At 62.4% G+C, this 16443-nt stretch overlaps 1 protein-coding gene across 6 annotated transcripts in view; it reads left to right on the top strand.

Moving 5' to 3' along the window:
- Window positions 1-16443, top strand: part of Rasa3 (RAS p21 protein activator 3) — a 117792-nt gene that overhangs the window by 70990 nt on the left and 30359 nt on the right. For all 6 annotated transcript variants that reach the window (XR_013423553.1, XR_013423554.1, XR_005732257.2 and 3 more), the window contains 3 exons: window positions 8205-8308; window positions 10083-10177; window positions 15722-15798. Coding sequence is in view for 3 of the 6 variants with exons in the window: in XM_078016383.1 (XP_077872509.1) it covers window positions 8205-8308; window positions 10083-10177; window positions 15722-15798 (276 nt within the window). In the remaining 3 variants the exon portion in view is untranslated. The remainder of the gene's footprint in view (window positions 1-8204; window positions 8309-10082; window positions 10178-15721; window positions 15799-16443) is intronic.

Here is a 16443-nt window from a genome sequence, read left to right as displayed (position 1 = left end):
CTCATTCTCTCCTGTGTAAATTCTACACCACATTAGCAGTTAGGAAACAAAGTAGACCGCCCTGTAGTGCCTACGAAGTTGGGCTGGTTGGTGCGGGGTGTGTGGGTGGGGGAACCCAAGCCTGTGGAGTGTGCCGGGAAGCGGTCCCAGTGTCCCTCAGCCCTGGGGTGCACCTCTTGTGGGGTCCCAAGAGGGCACATTCTGCCCCGACCAGAACATGCCCTCACTTGGGAAATGCGCTTTGGTGTGGTGGGAAGATCTCTGCAGCTCCGAGTTTTAGGCAGGGCAGAGTCATCTGGGTCAGGAGTTAGAGGGACAGGAGTCGGTGGTTTGGGAGACAGGCCTTGCCCTCCCGGAGCCTTAGTAAAAGCACACTGTGGACTTAAAACGGCCAACTTTGACATTGCCGGCCGCTCCAGGTCCGTTCTCCCTCCTGAGGTCGACTTTTCTCTAACTCCCCACAGCGTGCTGGAATTCCACCAGCAGGGAGTGCCTGCTGCCCAGGGGTCACCATGCTGTGCGGCCTGCGGGCCCCTCCTGGATGTGGCTGGGGTGCTGCAGGTTCCCTTCCCTTGCAGGAGCCTCCCTAGTCCCTCCAGCTCTGGGCTGCTCCCCAGCCATGTCTTCCCAGGGCCTTGGGGGTTCTGCAGTTCAGGGCATGGCCGTAGCACGTGGGGCCAGTGTCAGGCTCCGGCTCCCCCAGGAACCCTGGCTTCAGCCACTTAGTGTCATGCTTAAAGGATCCAGTTCAGTTCTAGTTTTGTCCTTAGCCAGGACTTCTGGGCCCTGCTGCTACCAGTCCTGAGACCTCAGCCTCCTGGGTTCGTGGCAGGTGCCTCTAGGACCTAGAGGTCCGGCAGGACACCCACCAGCAGCTGCTGGGGCTGCTGTGCCTGTGGCCACACTCTGCACAACCAGCCTGCTCTTCTCTAGTCTGGGGGCGGGTCTGAAGTTCACAGCCTGCGTGCACTTCAGGAGAAACCACCCCACCCATGTCTGGGACTCCACCGTGGGGCCCTGCGGCTTCTGGTGAGCTCTGGCCCAGGTGGGAGACGCCCCGCCCCGCCCGCCACTCAGCCAACTGGCCTCTTGCCCCCACCCCAGGCCCAGGAGAGGGCGACTCCCTTCCCCCTCTTGCTCAGGTTTGCTAGGTGGGACAGCGACCCCTGCAGACTTCCCTGGCTGAGGACGGACAGGCAGTGAGTGGCGTTCTGGACAGGCTGAAGGGCAAGCTCACAGGCGCAGGTGCTGTGCAGCCTGGGAGCTCCAAGGAGCGCTGGGGCCTCACTGTGGGACTCCTCAAGGCCCTCCTGCCGGGTCCCGCGGGTAGGTGCCAGGCTCCCTGGTGAGCAGCCTCTCAGGACCCCGCCGTGCCCAGCACTTCCTTCCCCCCAGCCCATCTCTGGGGACGTTTGGATACTGCATTTGCTTGAATGAAATTTAAGTTCAGCTTTCAGTTCCTGGCTTAGCCACGTGCGGGTTTCATTAGCTGGACGCCGAGCCCTTGAGAAATAGGCTGGTGTCCTCTGACTCGCCCCAGCCAGCTGCCCGGAGCCAGAGCGACCCTCATGCCCACTGCCCTGGGCCGGGGGTCAAGCAGGGTCCAGTGGGGCACAGAGACACTCAGGGGAGACTCAGCCCTCCCCTTTCCCCAAGCCCTCAGGCCCAGATGTTGGGAAATGAATGCAGGAGCTTGCGGCAGAGCACGACACTGGGGACTCAGACTTGTTCTTTTCTCATGACCAAGTGTCACTTGTCACGAGGCTCAGGCAGCCGTGGTGGGGTGGGGCAGCGGTGGCCTCGCACAGATGTCGGGAAATGACTCAAGGAGAAGTTGGTGGTTTCTCTGGGAGGCCCTGTGTGACCCTCCGGCCAAGCCCTGCTGGGCGGGGGGTAAGGGAGGAGGGAGTCGGCAAGACCCAGCTGAGAGGCCCACTGCTTCCTGCAGCCTCTTTCTCTGTGGGAGCTTGTTCACTTAACCGTGCCAGCCCCTTCGCTTCTCCCTCTGACCTAGGGACAGGACAGCGCACACCCTGGCAGCCGGGGGAACCCTGCTGCCCTCGTTGATCACCTCACACAGCGCACCTCAGACAGGCCCCGGGTTCCAGTGGACGCTTCCTTTATTTGAAAACAAGGCTCTGGAGCCCTAAGGCGCAGGCCCAGCCTGTGGCTCCTGAATCATGCATTTGACGGGGTTGATCCGGAGGGACAAAGCCAGGCCTGTGCAGGAGACGCCCGAGGCTGCCCTGTAACAGCACTGGGACCCTTGGAGGCGGTCAGAAAGGATCCCTTGTCTGCAGGGCAGCCTGGGGAGGACCAGGGTGGGGATGCCCTGGTGCTCAGTCACTTCCTTTCTCTTTTTGAAGGCAGGCTTTAAATCCTGCAGTGGGAAGAGATGGGCAGGGTTTCCCATGGAGGAGAGAATGGTGCAGCCGGTCACCTCGGCCCTGTCCCGGTCCTGGGCTGTGCAGCTGGGAGCACGGTGGCCAGGTCCCTCCCCTCTGGCTTGTCCTCCTGAGCAGGGGACACAGTCGCACACCTAGTGTCCGCCCAGCCTGCAGAGGTGGTGCTGTGGCTGCTCAGACCCTCCCCACCACGGAGCAGGAGCGGGAGGAGGCTGCTCTCAGGCAGGCCCTGGCACATGTGTCCTCGCCCACCTATGACAACATTGTTGTTAACAAGTCTGTGGTGTTTTTAGTTAAAAAAAGAAATTCCTCCTGCTGTGAATTAGTGGTTTTGTCTTCAACACCAGCTGAAAGTCCCAGTGGGTTAACCTCCTGAGCATGAGCAGGCCCAGGAGGAAGGGCATGTAAAGAGGAAAGGAGATCTTACAGAGCGCCCGGGCTCCCAACTTCACCTGGGCTAAGACATTTCAAGAACTGGCTTTCCTTCTGTCCTGCACCAGTTTGGCCAGGTCGTGCAGGTCCACAAGACTCCATGTGGGGCTGTAAGTGATGTGGAGTCCCCAGGCCGGGGGACTGGGTGTCCTGCCCCAGCTCCAGGCCCCCCAGTGGGCCGAGCAGGCTGCCGCTGATGTTCAAGGGCCCTCTGCCTGCTGCTCTGCTCCTGGCTGTGACCAGCCCTGGGAGGCCGCGCCTCGTCCTTTCTGTGTGGCCCAGTGCGTCTCCCCGCTCAGAGCTCCAGGGCAGGGCAGGACCTGGCAGCGTGAACGCGTTCAGGAGATCTGTCCCCACTTGGTCTTTGGCAGGGGCTTCTGGTGCTGCTGCCATAGTGGAGGGCCCAGCATGGGTGACCAGATAGGGCAGCTGCTCCGCCCCCAAGAGCTCCCACCTCCCCGGGAGGGTGGTGTTCCTGCAGCCCGCGCTGGAGAGACCAGCACACCTGCCTACCACCACCACTGGATGGTGAGGAGCGGAGGCTCGTTCTCCGAGTTTCCACCCAGAATCTCACTGCACTCACAGGAAGGCCTGGGTGGACAACTGCATTCTGCCTGGGCAGTTCCGGGACGGGTGGCCCCACTGCTTGCATTCCAGTAACCTGGGGGCTGGACGGGGCAGGAGGAACCTCCTGGTACACAGGAGCTGGGACTCTGGCTCAGCAGGGCTTAAAGAAATCACTGGAAGGGTCTTGGTCTGCCTGTCCCTCCTGCCAATTTCCACAAAGCTTGGCTGGACATCATTCTGAAGGCAAAGGAGCCACTGGCCCACTGTGGGCAGAGTTGGGCACAGGCCACAGAGGGACAGCCCCTGGCTCAGGGCCTGCATGTGGATGGGACTTCCCGCAAGCCCAGACATGGTCTCCATATGTTCCGTCCAGCCTGGTGGCCTCAGAGGAAGTCAATTCCAAGTGCTATGGACTCTGATTCCTGTAGCCTCTACCATGGTGCTGGGTGGCCCTCAGCGTGGTGCTGGGGTGGTCTCAAGTGTGGTGCTGTGTGGCCCTGAGCATGGTGCTGGGTGGCTTCCAGCATGGTGCTGGGTGGCCCTCAGCATGGTTCGGGGTGGCCCACAGAGTGGTGCTGGTATGGTCCTCAGCGTGGTGCTAGGTGACCCACAGCGTGGTATTGGGGTGGTCCTCAGCGTGGTGCTAGGTGGCCCTCAGCGTGGTGCTGGGTGGCCCTCAGCGTGGTGCTGGTGTGGCCCTCAGCGTGGTGCTGGTGTGGTCCTCAGCGTGGTGCTGGTGTGGCCCTCAGCGTGGTGCTGGTGTGGCCCTCAGCGTGGTGCTGGGGTGTCCGTCAGCGTGGTGCTGGGGTGGCCCTCAGCGTGGTGCTGGGTGGTCCTCAGCGTGGTGCTGATGTGGCCCTCAGCGTGGTGCTGGGGTGGCCCTCAGTGTGGTGCTGGTGTGGCCCTCAGCGTGGTGCTGGGGTGTCCGTCAGCGTGGTGCTGGGGTGGTCCTCAGCGTGGTGCTGGTGTGGCCCTCAGCGTGGTACTGGTGTGGCCCTCAGCGTGGTGCTGGGGGGTTCTCAGCGTGGTGCTGGGGTGGTCCTCAGCGTGGTGCTGGGGTGGCCCTCAGCGTGGTGACAGTGTGGCCCTCAGCGTGGTGCTGGTGTGGTCCTCAGCGTGGTGCTGGTGTGGTCCTCAGCGTGGTGCTGGGGTGGCCCTCAGCGTGGTGCTGGGGTGGCCCACAGTGTGGTGCTGGGTGGTCCTCAGCGTGGTGCAGGTGTGGCCCTCAGCGTGGTGCTGGTGTGGCCCTCAGCGTGGTGCTGGTGTGGCCCTCAGCGTGGTGCTGGGGGGTTCTCAGCGTGGTGCTGGGGGGTTCTCAGCGTGGTGCTGGTGTGGCCCTCAGCGTGGTGCTGGTGTGGCCCTCAGCGTGGTGCTGGGGTGGCCCTCAGCGTGGTGCTGGTGTGGCCCTCAGCGTGGTACTGGTGTGGCCCTCAGCGTGGTGCTGGGGGGTTCTCATCGTGGTGCTGGGGGGTTCTCAGCGTGGTGCTGGTGTGGCCCTCAGCGTGGTGCTGATGTGGCCCTCAGCGTGGTGCTGGGGTGGCCCTCAGCGTGGTGCTGGTGTGGCCCTCAGCGTGGTGCTGGGGTGTCCGTCAGCGTGGTGCTGGGGTGGTCCTCAGCGTGGTGCTGGTGTGGCCCTCAGCGTGGTACTGGTGTGGCCCTCAGCGTGGTGCTGCGGGGTTCTCAGCATGGTGCTGGGGGGTTCTCAGCGTGGTGCTGGCGTGGCCCTCAGCGTGGTGCTGGTGTGGCCCTCAGCGTGGTGCTGGTGTGGCCCTCAGTGTGGTGCTGGGGTGTCCGTCAGCGTGGTGCTGGGGTGGTCCTCAGCGTGGTGCTGGGGTGGCCCTCAGCGTGGTGACAGTGTGGCCCTCAGCGTGGTGCTGGTGTGGTCCTCAGCGTGGTGCTGGTGTGGTCCTCAGCGTGGTGCTGGGGTGGCCCTCAGCGTGGTGCTGGGGTGGCCCTCAGCGTGGTGCTGGTGTGGCCCTCAGCGTGGTCCTGGTGTGGCCCTCAGTGGTGCTGGTGTGGCCCACAGCGTGGTGTTGGGTGGTCCTCAGCATGGTGCTGGTGTGGCCCTCAGCGTGGTGCTGGTGTGGCCCTCAGCGTGGTGCTGGTGTGGCCCTCAGCGTGGTGCTGGTGTGGCCCTCAGCATGGTGCTGGGTGGCCCTCAGCGTGGTGCTGGGGTGGCCCTCAGCGTGGTGCTGGTGTGGCCCTCAGCGTGGTGCTGGGTGGTCCTCAGCGTGGTGCTGGGGTGGTCCTCAGCGTGGTGCTGGGGTGGTCCTCAGCGTGGTGCTGGTTTGGCCCTCAGCGTGGAGCTGGTGTGGCCCACAGCGTGGTGCTGGGTGGCCCTCAGCGTGGTGCTGGGGTGGCCCTCAGCGTGGTGCTGGGGTGGCCCTCAGCGTGGTGCTGGGTGGCCCTCAGCGTGGTGCTGGGGTGGCCCTCAGCGTGGTGCTGGTGTGGCCCTCAGCGTGGTGCTGGGTGGTCCTCAGCGTGGTGCTGGTGTGGCCCATAGCGTGGTGCTGGATGGTCCTCAGCGTGGTGCTGTTGTGGCCCTCAGCGTGGTGCTGGGTGGCCCTCAGCGTGGTGCTGGGGTGGCCCACAGCGAGGTGCTGGTGTGGCCCACAGCGAGGTGCTGGTGTGGCCCTCAGCGTGGTGCTGGGGTAGTCTCAAGTGTAGTGCTGTGTGGCACTGAGCGTGGTGCTGTGTGGCTGACAGCGAGGTGGTGGGTGGCCCTCGATGTGGTGGTTGGCCCACAGCGTGGTGCTGGGTGGCCCTCAATGTGGTGCTGTGGTGATCTCCAGTGTGGTGCTGTGTGGCCAATAGTGTGTGGTACTAGGTGGCCCACAGTGTGGTGCTGGTGTGGCCTCCAGCGTGGTGCTGGTGTGGCCCACAGCATGGTGCTGGGAGGCCCACAGTGTGGTGCTCGGTGGCCCTTAGCATGGTGCTGGGGTGGTCTCCAGTGTGGTGCTGGGGTGGTCTCCAGTGGGCTGCCTTGTCATGGTGTGAAATTCTGGAGTTGGACGTATGCTTTGAGCTCAGGGTTTTGGAGGTCCAAGGCCTAGGGCTGTGTCCGGAGGCCAACAGAGGCAGAGCATGTGCCTGGCAGGACACCAGAGCCAGTGTGTGTGTGTGCGTCTTCAGGGCTTTCCCTGTAGCACTACTCACTCCTGGGGGTCCACCCTGAACCTCATCCAGTGTTTCTTTGAGACAGGATCTGGCTAAGTCACCCACGCTGCCCTCTAATTTTCAGTCCTTGTGCCTCAGCCTCCTGAGTGGGTGGCATAGTGGTAGGAGCCACCGTGCTCACGGCTCACATTCCAGATCCTACCTTCCTGCCCAGGCCCCTCTGGACATCACAGGTGGGTTCCATTTCCATCTCTGAACCCTTCAGTGGGGATTGAGCTCCATCACTTGGAGCCCTGGTGACACTGGGACATCATCCAAACCAGAGCTGCAAGTGGCCCATGGCCACCTCACAGGAAGCCCCCATGGAGGGACAGAAGTGGGCTCAGTCCTGGGCAGACCCTGGCAGGAGCGGAGGCGTGCAGGGCCTGTCAATGCTCCTGTGGGCCTCAGCGTCTCCTTGGGCTGTGGATAGTAAGGAGCGTTCCTACAGGGACAGCCAAGTTGGGCCCAGGCCCGGGTGTCTCAGCAAGGCCCGCAGCAGCCCTGTGGGCAGCTGTTAGGGCTGCCTGCTTGAGCTGCCCTCCAGCCCAGCAGCCTTGCCCGCCAGCTCAGCCAGGGTGGCCACAGCTGTCCAGATTCCAGCTGCTAAAGTGTGGATCTGGGGCGTCTCCCAGAGGCCGTAGCTAAGGGCTCCGTCCCCAGGTGGGGATCTGGGAGGGGTGGGAACTTTACAAGGGCCCTTTCTCCTCTCAGGGGACTGTCTCAGGTGTCTGTTAAACAAAGCTGACACACAGCTGCCCTGGGCCGTTGTGACAGGGGCCTGGGACATGGCCTGAGTCACTTGGCTGAGAGGGGGTCTCACATCTGTCACTCTGGCTGGGGGTCCTTCTCAGAGGCTCTGAGGGCCTGCCGAGGGCTAGCCAGCAGGGACAGAAAGCCCGAGAGGGTGCTGAGGCTGGTGCTCAGTCCTTGTAACCACCCGGGCACTGGTGCCCTGCGCTCCTCCCGTGGCTGGCCAAGGCCCGCAGAGCTTGGTCTTCTGGTCTGGGCCTGAGTCCTAGACGTGCCTGACTCTGGGGTCACTCCTCATCTCGGGTGAGGCCTTGTGTCTGGCTGCAGCAGCCACCTGCCCCACACAGCCCCCAGGTTCCTGGTCCCTCCATTAGAGGCCCTCCTCGCCTGAGGGCTGTACAGCTGTGGGTGACTCGGGTTGGGGCTGCAGAGTCACGGAGCTGCAGGGGGGCGGCACAGCAGGACCTCTCCTGTGAGAAGTGAGAGCCACCGCTCAGTGCACCCAGGAAAGCACCGCGTCCTCTTCGTGGGGAGTGAGAGCCGCACCTTAGCAGGAGGCGCAGCTCCCTGGCGCTGTGGAGCAGCATGAGGCATAGCCCACACCAGCTCTCCCTTTTCCTGAACTCTCACTCGCCAACTGTGGAAGTCCTTGCTTGGCTCTGGGTGGCCTTGCAGAGTGGCTGGCTATTCCTCCAAGATGCTGGGCAAAGTGCCCCCGGCGGGTCCCCTGTGAGGCTGCTTCATGTCTCGTGGGACACCCAGTGCAGTTGTTCCTGTGGCTGTCACAGCAGATGGCAGTGAGGCTCCTACTGACAGCCAGTTGGCCTGTCCCGCACCAGCATGGACGCCACAGCATGACCCTGACCATGTGTATTTCCTCTGTTTGTCCAGCCCCTTTTATGGAGAAGACTTTTACTGTGAAATTCCTCGAAGTTTCCGTCATCTGTCATTCTACATTTTTGATAGAGATGTTTTCCGGAGGGATTCCATCATAGGTAGGTGCCTGGGCGGTGTCCCTTCACTTTCTCTGTCCTGCTGCTGAGGGTCTCATCTGGTGGAGGCGGGCAGGTCTGGCCTGGAGCCTTCCTGGTGGAGCTGGGTGGCCTGAGGGGAATGGCCTGCGGCTCTCGGGCCTGGTTTGGCCTCCCTGCACCCAGGTCCGGGGTGAGCTGAGTGGGCTGTGGGTCTGCAGGTCTGCCCTTCCCTAGACAGGGCTTCCACCCCACCTCTGGCTCAGATCTCAGGCCAGTGGGCAGCAGGGGAGCCCACCTCTGGGGTGTAGGCCTTGTCACCCAGCGCTCCAGTACCTTCCAACAGCCACTGGCATGAGCAGACCAGACGGCCAGGGCCCAGCCCTCACACCCACCACAAGGGGCTGCTCTCCCCAGGGACTTGGAAGCTCCCAGAGATTGTGAGATGCCCCTGGTGCAGATGTGTCTCTGGTCCGGATGTCTTTCCTGAGGATAGGGACTTGGGCTCTGGGGTGCTCTCTGAGGGCTCTGGGGTGCCCTTGTGGGGCCTGGTCATGCCATGGCCCTGCGGTGCAGACTCCAGGGCTGAGAGAGGAGGTCGGATTTACAGAAGCACCTGAGGAGGGGCGGAAAAGGCAGCCTGCAGAACAAGACCTCATAACCCCCAGCAGCACACCCTTCCACACTGGGTGCCGAGTGTAAGCACTCAGTGCGGAGTTCCCACCTGCGTCAGCACAGATCCTGCAGGCACTGTCTGTACTGTGTGCTTTGAGCCTGACTTGGTGTTCAGGGTGCAAGCAAGAAAAGGCGTCCAAATGGCCTGCGCGCGGGTGGTTCCCACTGGCCCCAAGTCTGCTGGGCCGCTGCCGTGCAGGGTGGAGCTGAGTGGCCCTGCAGGCCAGCCCAGAGGCACTGGAGGCCCGGTGCCCCAGTGTGTCTTGGTTTCTGCAACAAATACCCCAGCCTGGAACTTTGTGGACCAAGAGGCAAGTCCTGCCCACAGTTCTGAGGCCAGAGGCCCTGTGCCCCTGTGACATCACAACGCTGGAAAGGAGACGCTGAGCACAGGAGACCCAGCATGTGGAGGGTCCAGTGTGACACGTTCCTGCAGGAGGGGCTGTCCTGGAGGCCAGGCCACAGGGAGAGAGGCTCTCGGGCTCTTTCATAGTGAAGATGGGCACTGCTGTGTAAGTTACAGAACACACAGGCGTGTTACATATGTGGCCATGTCCCCGGCCTGTCTCAGCTCCTAAAAATGAATAAACACCCCGGGATGTCAGATTCCGGGGGCACACTCCTGAGCAGCCAATGGACCCCAGAGCCTGAATTTTTCCTTATTCCTGTGAGACCACGTCATATCCCACGGAGGACAGAGACAATTCTAGCAAGGGCCCTGTGGCTGCTGTAGAGGCAGGACAGTGCCTCCCTGGTGGATCAACACCACGGCCAGGCGTTCAGCCCTGCCTGCAAGTGGGCTTCCAGGAGGACAGAGTACTGGCTGCGTGAGTGACAGGTGGCAGGGCAGGAGCTGCTCCAAGGTGTCCCGAGGCTGTGCCTGGAGTGGGGTGCGAGGCAGCGGCCTCCTCTGAGCTTGTGAGTGGAGTCAGCAGTAGGCACCAGGCGAGGTGGGTGCCCCAGTGCCCTCCTCTGGCACCTGGAAAGCTTCCCACACTGGTTGGCGCCTTCTGGACCAGGCATTTCAGGCTTTTCCAGGGCTGTGTGCTCTGACAGGCAGGTGCCACACCCAAGCCCTGCCGAGGGCTGGGTGGCCAAGTGCCTCTTCTGCTGTGTATTCCAGGGAAGGTGGCCATCCAGAAAGAGGACCTGCAGAAGTACCACAACAGGGACACCTGGTTCCAGCTGCAGCATGTGGATGCTGACTCGGAAGTGCAGGTGAGGTGGGGGAGTGGCCAAGAACCTGGCTGGGTGCTCGGTGGCGAGAAGAGACGCAGCCCCAGGCCTTCCCAGGGAGGAGTGACCAGCAAACACCGTGTCCCCTGTTCACGTGCAGGTTCTGAGCACAGGCTGATTTTGCCAGTTCCTTTGGTTATCATCACACTTGTCAGGCAGATTGAAATGCTCTAAAAATCATAAAGTAGCTGGGCACCAGCTGCCCGGCCCTTCCCTGGGCAGCACAGCTGCTCTCACACAAGTAAGGTGGCAGGTGGTATGTACGGGCCATGCTGCTGGGGTCAGATCCCTGAGGGCCATCCTGAGCTCTGGACCAGGAGCAGCACAAAGGCCCACCACCACCAGCAGCCTGAGTTGCAGGGGTGTTTGGTCAGCCTGCATTGCTGTGGCCACGGTGTATGGCCGAGCCCGGGGCAGGCCAGCTCCCACACCCAGGAGTGACGTGCCCTGCCTGGTGTCACTGCAGGCCGGGTGCAGGCATGTGGCTCCGCAGTGCCGGTTGCGGGTGCGATGAGGGCTGTGGCCCTTACTGCTGTTTTTATACCTGGGGAGTGGCATCATGGACAAAGTCCCTCACGTCCGTGTCCCTGAGAACTTGTCCTGAGACTTCATTGGAAGCGACTGTGGTCGGCTGGTGAAGCTCAGTGCCACCCGTGCTGGCCTGCCTGCCTCACACCTCAGGGAACCTCCTCCTCACCTGGGCTGTCTGGGCCAGGTGCAGAGATTCAAGGTTGCAGTCTGCTGAGGTCACAGGCCACTCAGACCCTGTGGCCAATGAAGGTGATGGTGAGCCAGGCCTAGGGGGAGAGGGGTGTGAACTTCCCACCCTGGGGGACATACTTCCTACTTAATTAACTCTTAATTAACTCTGCCTCCTGGGAAAGCCTTGGCCAGAGCCCAAGTGTGCAGGAGCCAAAGGTCCTAATCACCGCAGAACTGGTGGTTACCGCAGAGCAGCACCTGCCCCCGTGCCAGCTCTGGCTTCAAAGCCTGCCCGGCAGGGGCTCAGAGGCAGCTGTCAGTGGGGCTGCCACCCTGCTCCTCAGGCTGACTCAGAGCAGCAGGTCTGGCTGCCCATGGGCGGCCTGCAGAGACCCGGCACTCTGCTTGCTTTTACTGGCAGGTGAGACTTTTCCCATTTCTTGCCTTTTTCTATTCTTTTTATTGACTTAAGTTTGAAAAAGGTTAGAGATTTATGGAAAGTTGGTGAAATGAGCACCCAGGAGTGAGGTGCCTTCTCCTTGTGCCTGGAGGTGGCACAGCAGAGGGCGGCCCTGCCTCGCGTGGCTAGGACAAGAGCTGCGTTCAGATCACACCATTTACACGTGTGGCTCTGTCCTGCGCAGCCCCACCCCCAGGGGGTTCGGTGTGGGCGAGGGCAGACCACTGTGCAGGTCCCCCGGGCCCCCACCCCGTCCGTCCCCAGAACTCTCATCTTCCCAAGCTCTGTCCCCATGTCACCAGTGGCCAGCCTCCAGCACCTGCTGCTCTCTCTGATGGGCAGGGCCTCCTGGGAGCCGTCGGGCTTCTCCCTCCCCTGGGCATGGTGTCCTGGGCTTCCCCGAGTGCGGGCTGGGACTCCCTTCCTCCCCGGCTGGCAGCACTCCCGGGCGTGGCGGGACGCACTTGCTCACGGGGGCGGCCCGTGGGTTGGCTCCATCCGTTGACTGGTGGGTATTCTGGGAAACTATCTGGTGTGTAGACTTGTGTCACCGCCACAGTCAAGATTCAGAACAGCTTTGTCACAACAAAGCTATAAATACTGTACACAAGCCAGCCTGTGGTGGGCAGGACAGCTCCTAGCTGCTGCAGGAGGCAGCTGGGGCGGGGCGGGTCCCGCTGCCTCTGAATGCAGATTCCGCCCCGTCCCTGCCAGTCTCCTGGGACTTGGACAGCAAAAGGCAAGCAAAGCTCCTTGAAGGGCCAGAGGAGGACGTGCGGACAACCCCCACAGGTGCAGTGGACGCTGTGCTCACGCTTCTCTGCTAGGCCTGGCTCTGGACGTTTCTCACCCACAAAGTGGCTGAGATGGGGCGGCGGCTTCGCTGCCTCAGCCTGACCTCTGAGTTGCAGGACCCATCTTTGCTCTCATTTCAAAATGTCAGTCACAGTTTTAGAAGGGCAGAGGGCAGCCTATGGCTTCCTGGGTCTACTTCCCTGTGACTCACAGGAAGCCGGCTGGTGAAGAGGGCCATGGTGTGGGCAGTACCTGGCCCACAAGGCAGAGGGGCAAAGGCAGGCCAGCAGCCTCTCGCCTCCCTCTGGAATGGCCGGCTTTAGAGGTCTTGGACAAACACGTCACTACGCAGGCCTCGTCCCCTCTGTCCTCACCCCCACGCCGAGAGGGCAAGAGCAGGGCCCAGCGCCCTGCAGTGCTCAGGGTCCTAGCGCACCGAAGGAGAGGGGCAGCTGCCAGCCCTCCACCCCTGCTCCAGCACACCCTGCGCAGGGCGGAGAACCCACCTAGAGTTATCCAGGCCCCGGGGGGGGGGGGGACTCCATGGCTCCACGCACGTCGGGGAATTTTGCCTTGTGTGTGTCAGGCAATCGAAGGATGGCCAAGGACAGCTTGGCTCTCACAGAGGGCCCGAGGGGGCAGGACGGGCGAGGTGGGCCAGGTGCAGGACAGCCTGGGACCAGCGCTGCAGGGCACAGCCACATGCAGGGCACAGCCACATGCAGGGCACAGCCACATGCAGGGCACAGCCGCATGCAGGGCACAGCCACATGCAGGGCACAGCCGCATGCAGGGCACAGCCACATGCAGGGCACAGCCGCATGCAGGGCACAGCCACATGCAGGGCACAGCCGCATGCAGGGCACAGCCACATGCAGGGCAGGCCTTGCTGAGGAAGTGTACAGGGAGCCCTGGGGGCTTTTAAAAAATCAATAAGCACTGTGTATTTTGGGCAGTTGTAAACTATAGGGAAATTGAGCAGAACAGAGTCCTATGTGCCCTGCCTGACCCAGTGCTGGGGTCTTATTGCTACTGGACACCTGGGTTCAACCTGGGGTCACGCTTGTGCCATGGCTAAGGCCGTCTCTGTGCACACCTGCTACCCATATGCACCTGCTGCCTGTGCCCCTGTGCTGACCCCTGTGGGCGCCCTTGGTGGCGCTCTGGCTTTGGCCTTGGGAGGTGTGCTGTCTCTTGTTCGTGGTCAGCCTGGCTGAGGTCTATTGTCTTATTCATCCAGCGGCGTTGGCTTTCGTTCCCCTGTTGGTTTCCTCTTTTCAGTTTCACCCCTTTCTGGTCTGATTCCTATCCCCTCCTTTGTCCGCCTTCTGGTTTAATCTGCTCCCCTCGTCGAGGTCGCTTCCAGGAAGCCGGCCAGGGCTCTGGATTTTCCTCCCAATAGTGCTTTTGCAGCATCCACAAATTCTTGTAAGTTTTAGTTTCTTTTTTTTATTCATTTCACAATATTTTGAAATTTCTCTTGCGTCTCCTCTCTGACACGCATGACCTGTCGAGGTGTGTGGTGCGATCTCTGGGTGAGTGGGTCCAGCTGTCTTTGTCACTGATTTCTAGTTGAACTCCCACGTGACGGAAGGGACTTTCAGGTGTGTCCAGGGGAGTCTGGTCGTCTCCGCCCTGTGGTTTGGAGGGAGCAGCACTTGGAAGCAGCCACCGGCAGAGCTGCCCACCTGGCTTGGCTGAGGACACTGTTCCAGCACTTTCCTAGCTTCCGCACATCAGTGTTCAACTTACCTAAGAAGGAAGGGCAAGTGGCCAGGCCGCCGCAAGGCCACTGTTCTCTTGGAGAGAACAGCTGCCCACAGGACACCTGCCCACCCATCAGGCCCAGCCAGGGCTGACTGGCCAAGGAAGCTGCAGTGCTGAGTCCCCTGGGCTGGCCAGGAAAGCCGCCGTGCTCAGGTGTGCTCCAGGAAGCTGCCATCAACCAGTCGGGCGTGACCTGGAGGGTCGGGGTTATTTGTGCCACGAGGTCACAGCACCCTGGAAGGCACTGCCTGGCCACTGCCCGCACAGGAAGGAGGCCACACGTGCCGACCAGTGGAGTGCTGAATCTGGGTGGCTCCCAGGCAGGAGGGCCGGGTGTGCAGCTTTGCTGCCTTCGCCCTGCCCCGCCTCTCCCAAGCCTCCTGAAAGGAAGGCCAAGCAGCTGTCCAGCGGCCACCCTTGCAAGCAGCACTGGGGGCTGCTGGGGAAAACAGGAAGCAGGAAGGAAGCTGCCTGGCGCTGCTGGCCACACGATGGCTAATCTCACCCAGCACGTTCCTGAACCTTCCAGAGGCCCCTGGCACAAGTTCAGGCTGGGTCCTTCCAAGCAGCCTTGGACACCCCCCAAATCAGGTCTTAAAAGAGTTGGTCCTTGAGTGGAGGGGCCAGACTTGGGGCCTCCTGGTGGAAGACTCGCCTTTGGTCCTAAGTGCTGGCCCTGTGCCCTCTTAAGCCCCAGGACGAGGACACAGTGCCCACTTTACAGAGGGAGGGAGCTAGGTGTCGGCTCGTGGCTCCAGGCCGGGCCAGCGCTCCGTGAAAGGGACTGCAGAAGCCATCCGGTGGCCATGGTTCTCCAGCCAACCTTCCTGGCTCCCGCTGTCACCACCCTCAGGCTTTGCCCTCAGGCCAGGTCACAGCGAGGCCAGACCCAGTCACGTGAGCCTCAGAGCAGTGAACCCGCAGAGAGGCTGCGCGCCCAGGGCATGTGGGCAGCAGAGGCCCTGTTGCTTGGTGCCCAGAGTTCAGACCTGACGAGGTGGTGGGGACATCACAGGGCACCCAGGTCCTGGCAGGTGGTGGTCAGAGGTGCTGAAGGTACCTGTGCGAAACTGGCCGTTCACTCCTCAGGAGGTGGGCCACAAGTGGTCAGGAGCCACGGGGGACCCAGCGAGGTCCACAGGCTCAGGCAACATGGCCATCACGCCCCGAAGCCGGGCGCCCAGGAGCTCTCCAGGTACTGGCTTTCCCCCGGGGCCTGGGCTTCCTCCTTCTCCGGGTGTGCAGCTGCTGTCCGGTGCGCTCGTCCACTTCTGAACACTGGACGTGCTGCCTGCCCATCGCTCAGATCCTCGTGCAACTGGGGGAAAGCCAAGAAAGGCAGGCCCTGACCCTGCCTGAGGAGGGGGTGTGGTCGTCACAGGGACGCTCAGCCGGACGCTCTCAGGTTCCAGCCACTCTGTCGTCTTCTCTGCCACCCGCCAAGGGTGCTGGCTGGGTCCCTGGCTTCTCCAGGAGCATGTGGGGGCAGGGCTCAGGGGACGCCAGGGGAACCTCTGGCTTTGCCACGTGGCCCACAGGTTGTGGCTAGCCCAGCCTCGGGGGTGCGAGTGGACAGCAGCACATCTGGAACTGCTTTGCTGAGAGTCTGTCCTAACGCCTCTGGACCCTCTCTTCAGAAACGGCGCGTGGACACAACGGGGAGACTCTGGCTATCCCAGAGGGGCCTTGTCCCAGGGTCCGAGTCCTGGGTCTGGAGCCTGGCCACTGGGTGTCCTCCTGGGGGCAGGTAGCTTTCCTGCAGTCGCTTCTCCTCTGTGACCTCCTGTCCTTGTGCCTGGCAGGGGAAGGTCCACCTGGAGCTGAGGCTGAGCGAGGTCATCACCGACACGGGCGTCGTCTGCCACAAGCTCGCTGCACGGTAAGACGCACCGAGGGGCAGGTCCCGACCAGCTCCCTGGGGACCTGGTGCCAGTCCTTCCGTCCTCAGCCAGCCAAGACCTATGCAGGGTGGGCGCAGGCCTTCGGCAAAGTTGTGGCCTTGCCTCCCGGCATCCAAGGGAAGAAGGGGTCCGCAGTTGGAATCAGCCTCCTACCAGGTCTGGAGCCGCCTGACCGTGTGCTTGGTTTGTGCGGGGACGCTTGGGGGCAGACACCCGTCTGAAGTTGGGCTCTGGGCCCTTCAGGGTGGTGGCCTGCAGTGACTGTAGGAAGTGAAGGGCCCCAGAGGGGGCTTCAAGGTGCCGACTCCATTCTGCACAGCTGCTGTGCAGCCCGCCTCAGCCATGGGTGCACACACCGGCTGAGACCTGTCCTCTGGGCAAGCCTGGCCTTAGCTGGCCAGGCCCTCTGCGTCCCTCCTCTTGCTGCCCAAGAGTGGCCAGCGTGTCTCCTGTCCCCGCCCTCCCAGATCTCGGAGAGCCTAGGGTGGGCGAGGGCTGCTGGGGAGCCTTCCCTCACTGACGGTGCCCAGGTGCGCTGACAGCAGGGCCTGTCCCAGTCCGTTTCGGGAGCTCTAACAAAGCCCCCGAGCAGAAGTTCACATGGCCGCAGTTCTAGGGAGGCC

The sequence above is a fragment of the Ictidomys tridecemlineatus genome, chromosome 6, assembly GCF_052094955.1.
Source record: "Ictidomys tridecemlineatus isolate mIctTri1 chromosome 6, mIctTri1.hap1, whole genome shotgun sequence".
Lineage (NCBI taxonomy): Eukaryota > Metazoa > Chordata > Mammalia > Rodentia > Sciuridae > Ictidomys > Ictidomys tridecemlineatus.
Note: the sequence above shows the minus strand (reverse complement) of the source record. Positions and strands in the feature narration are given on the sequence as shown.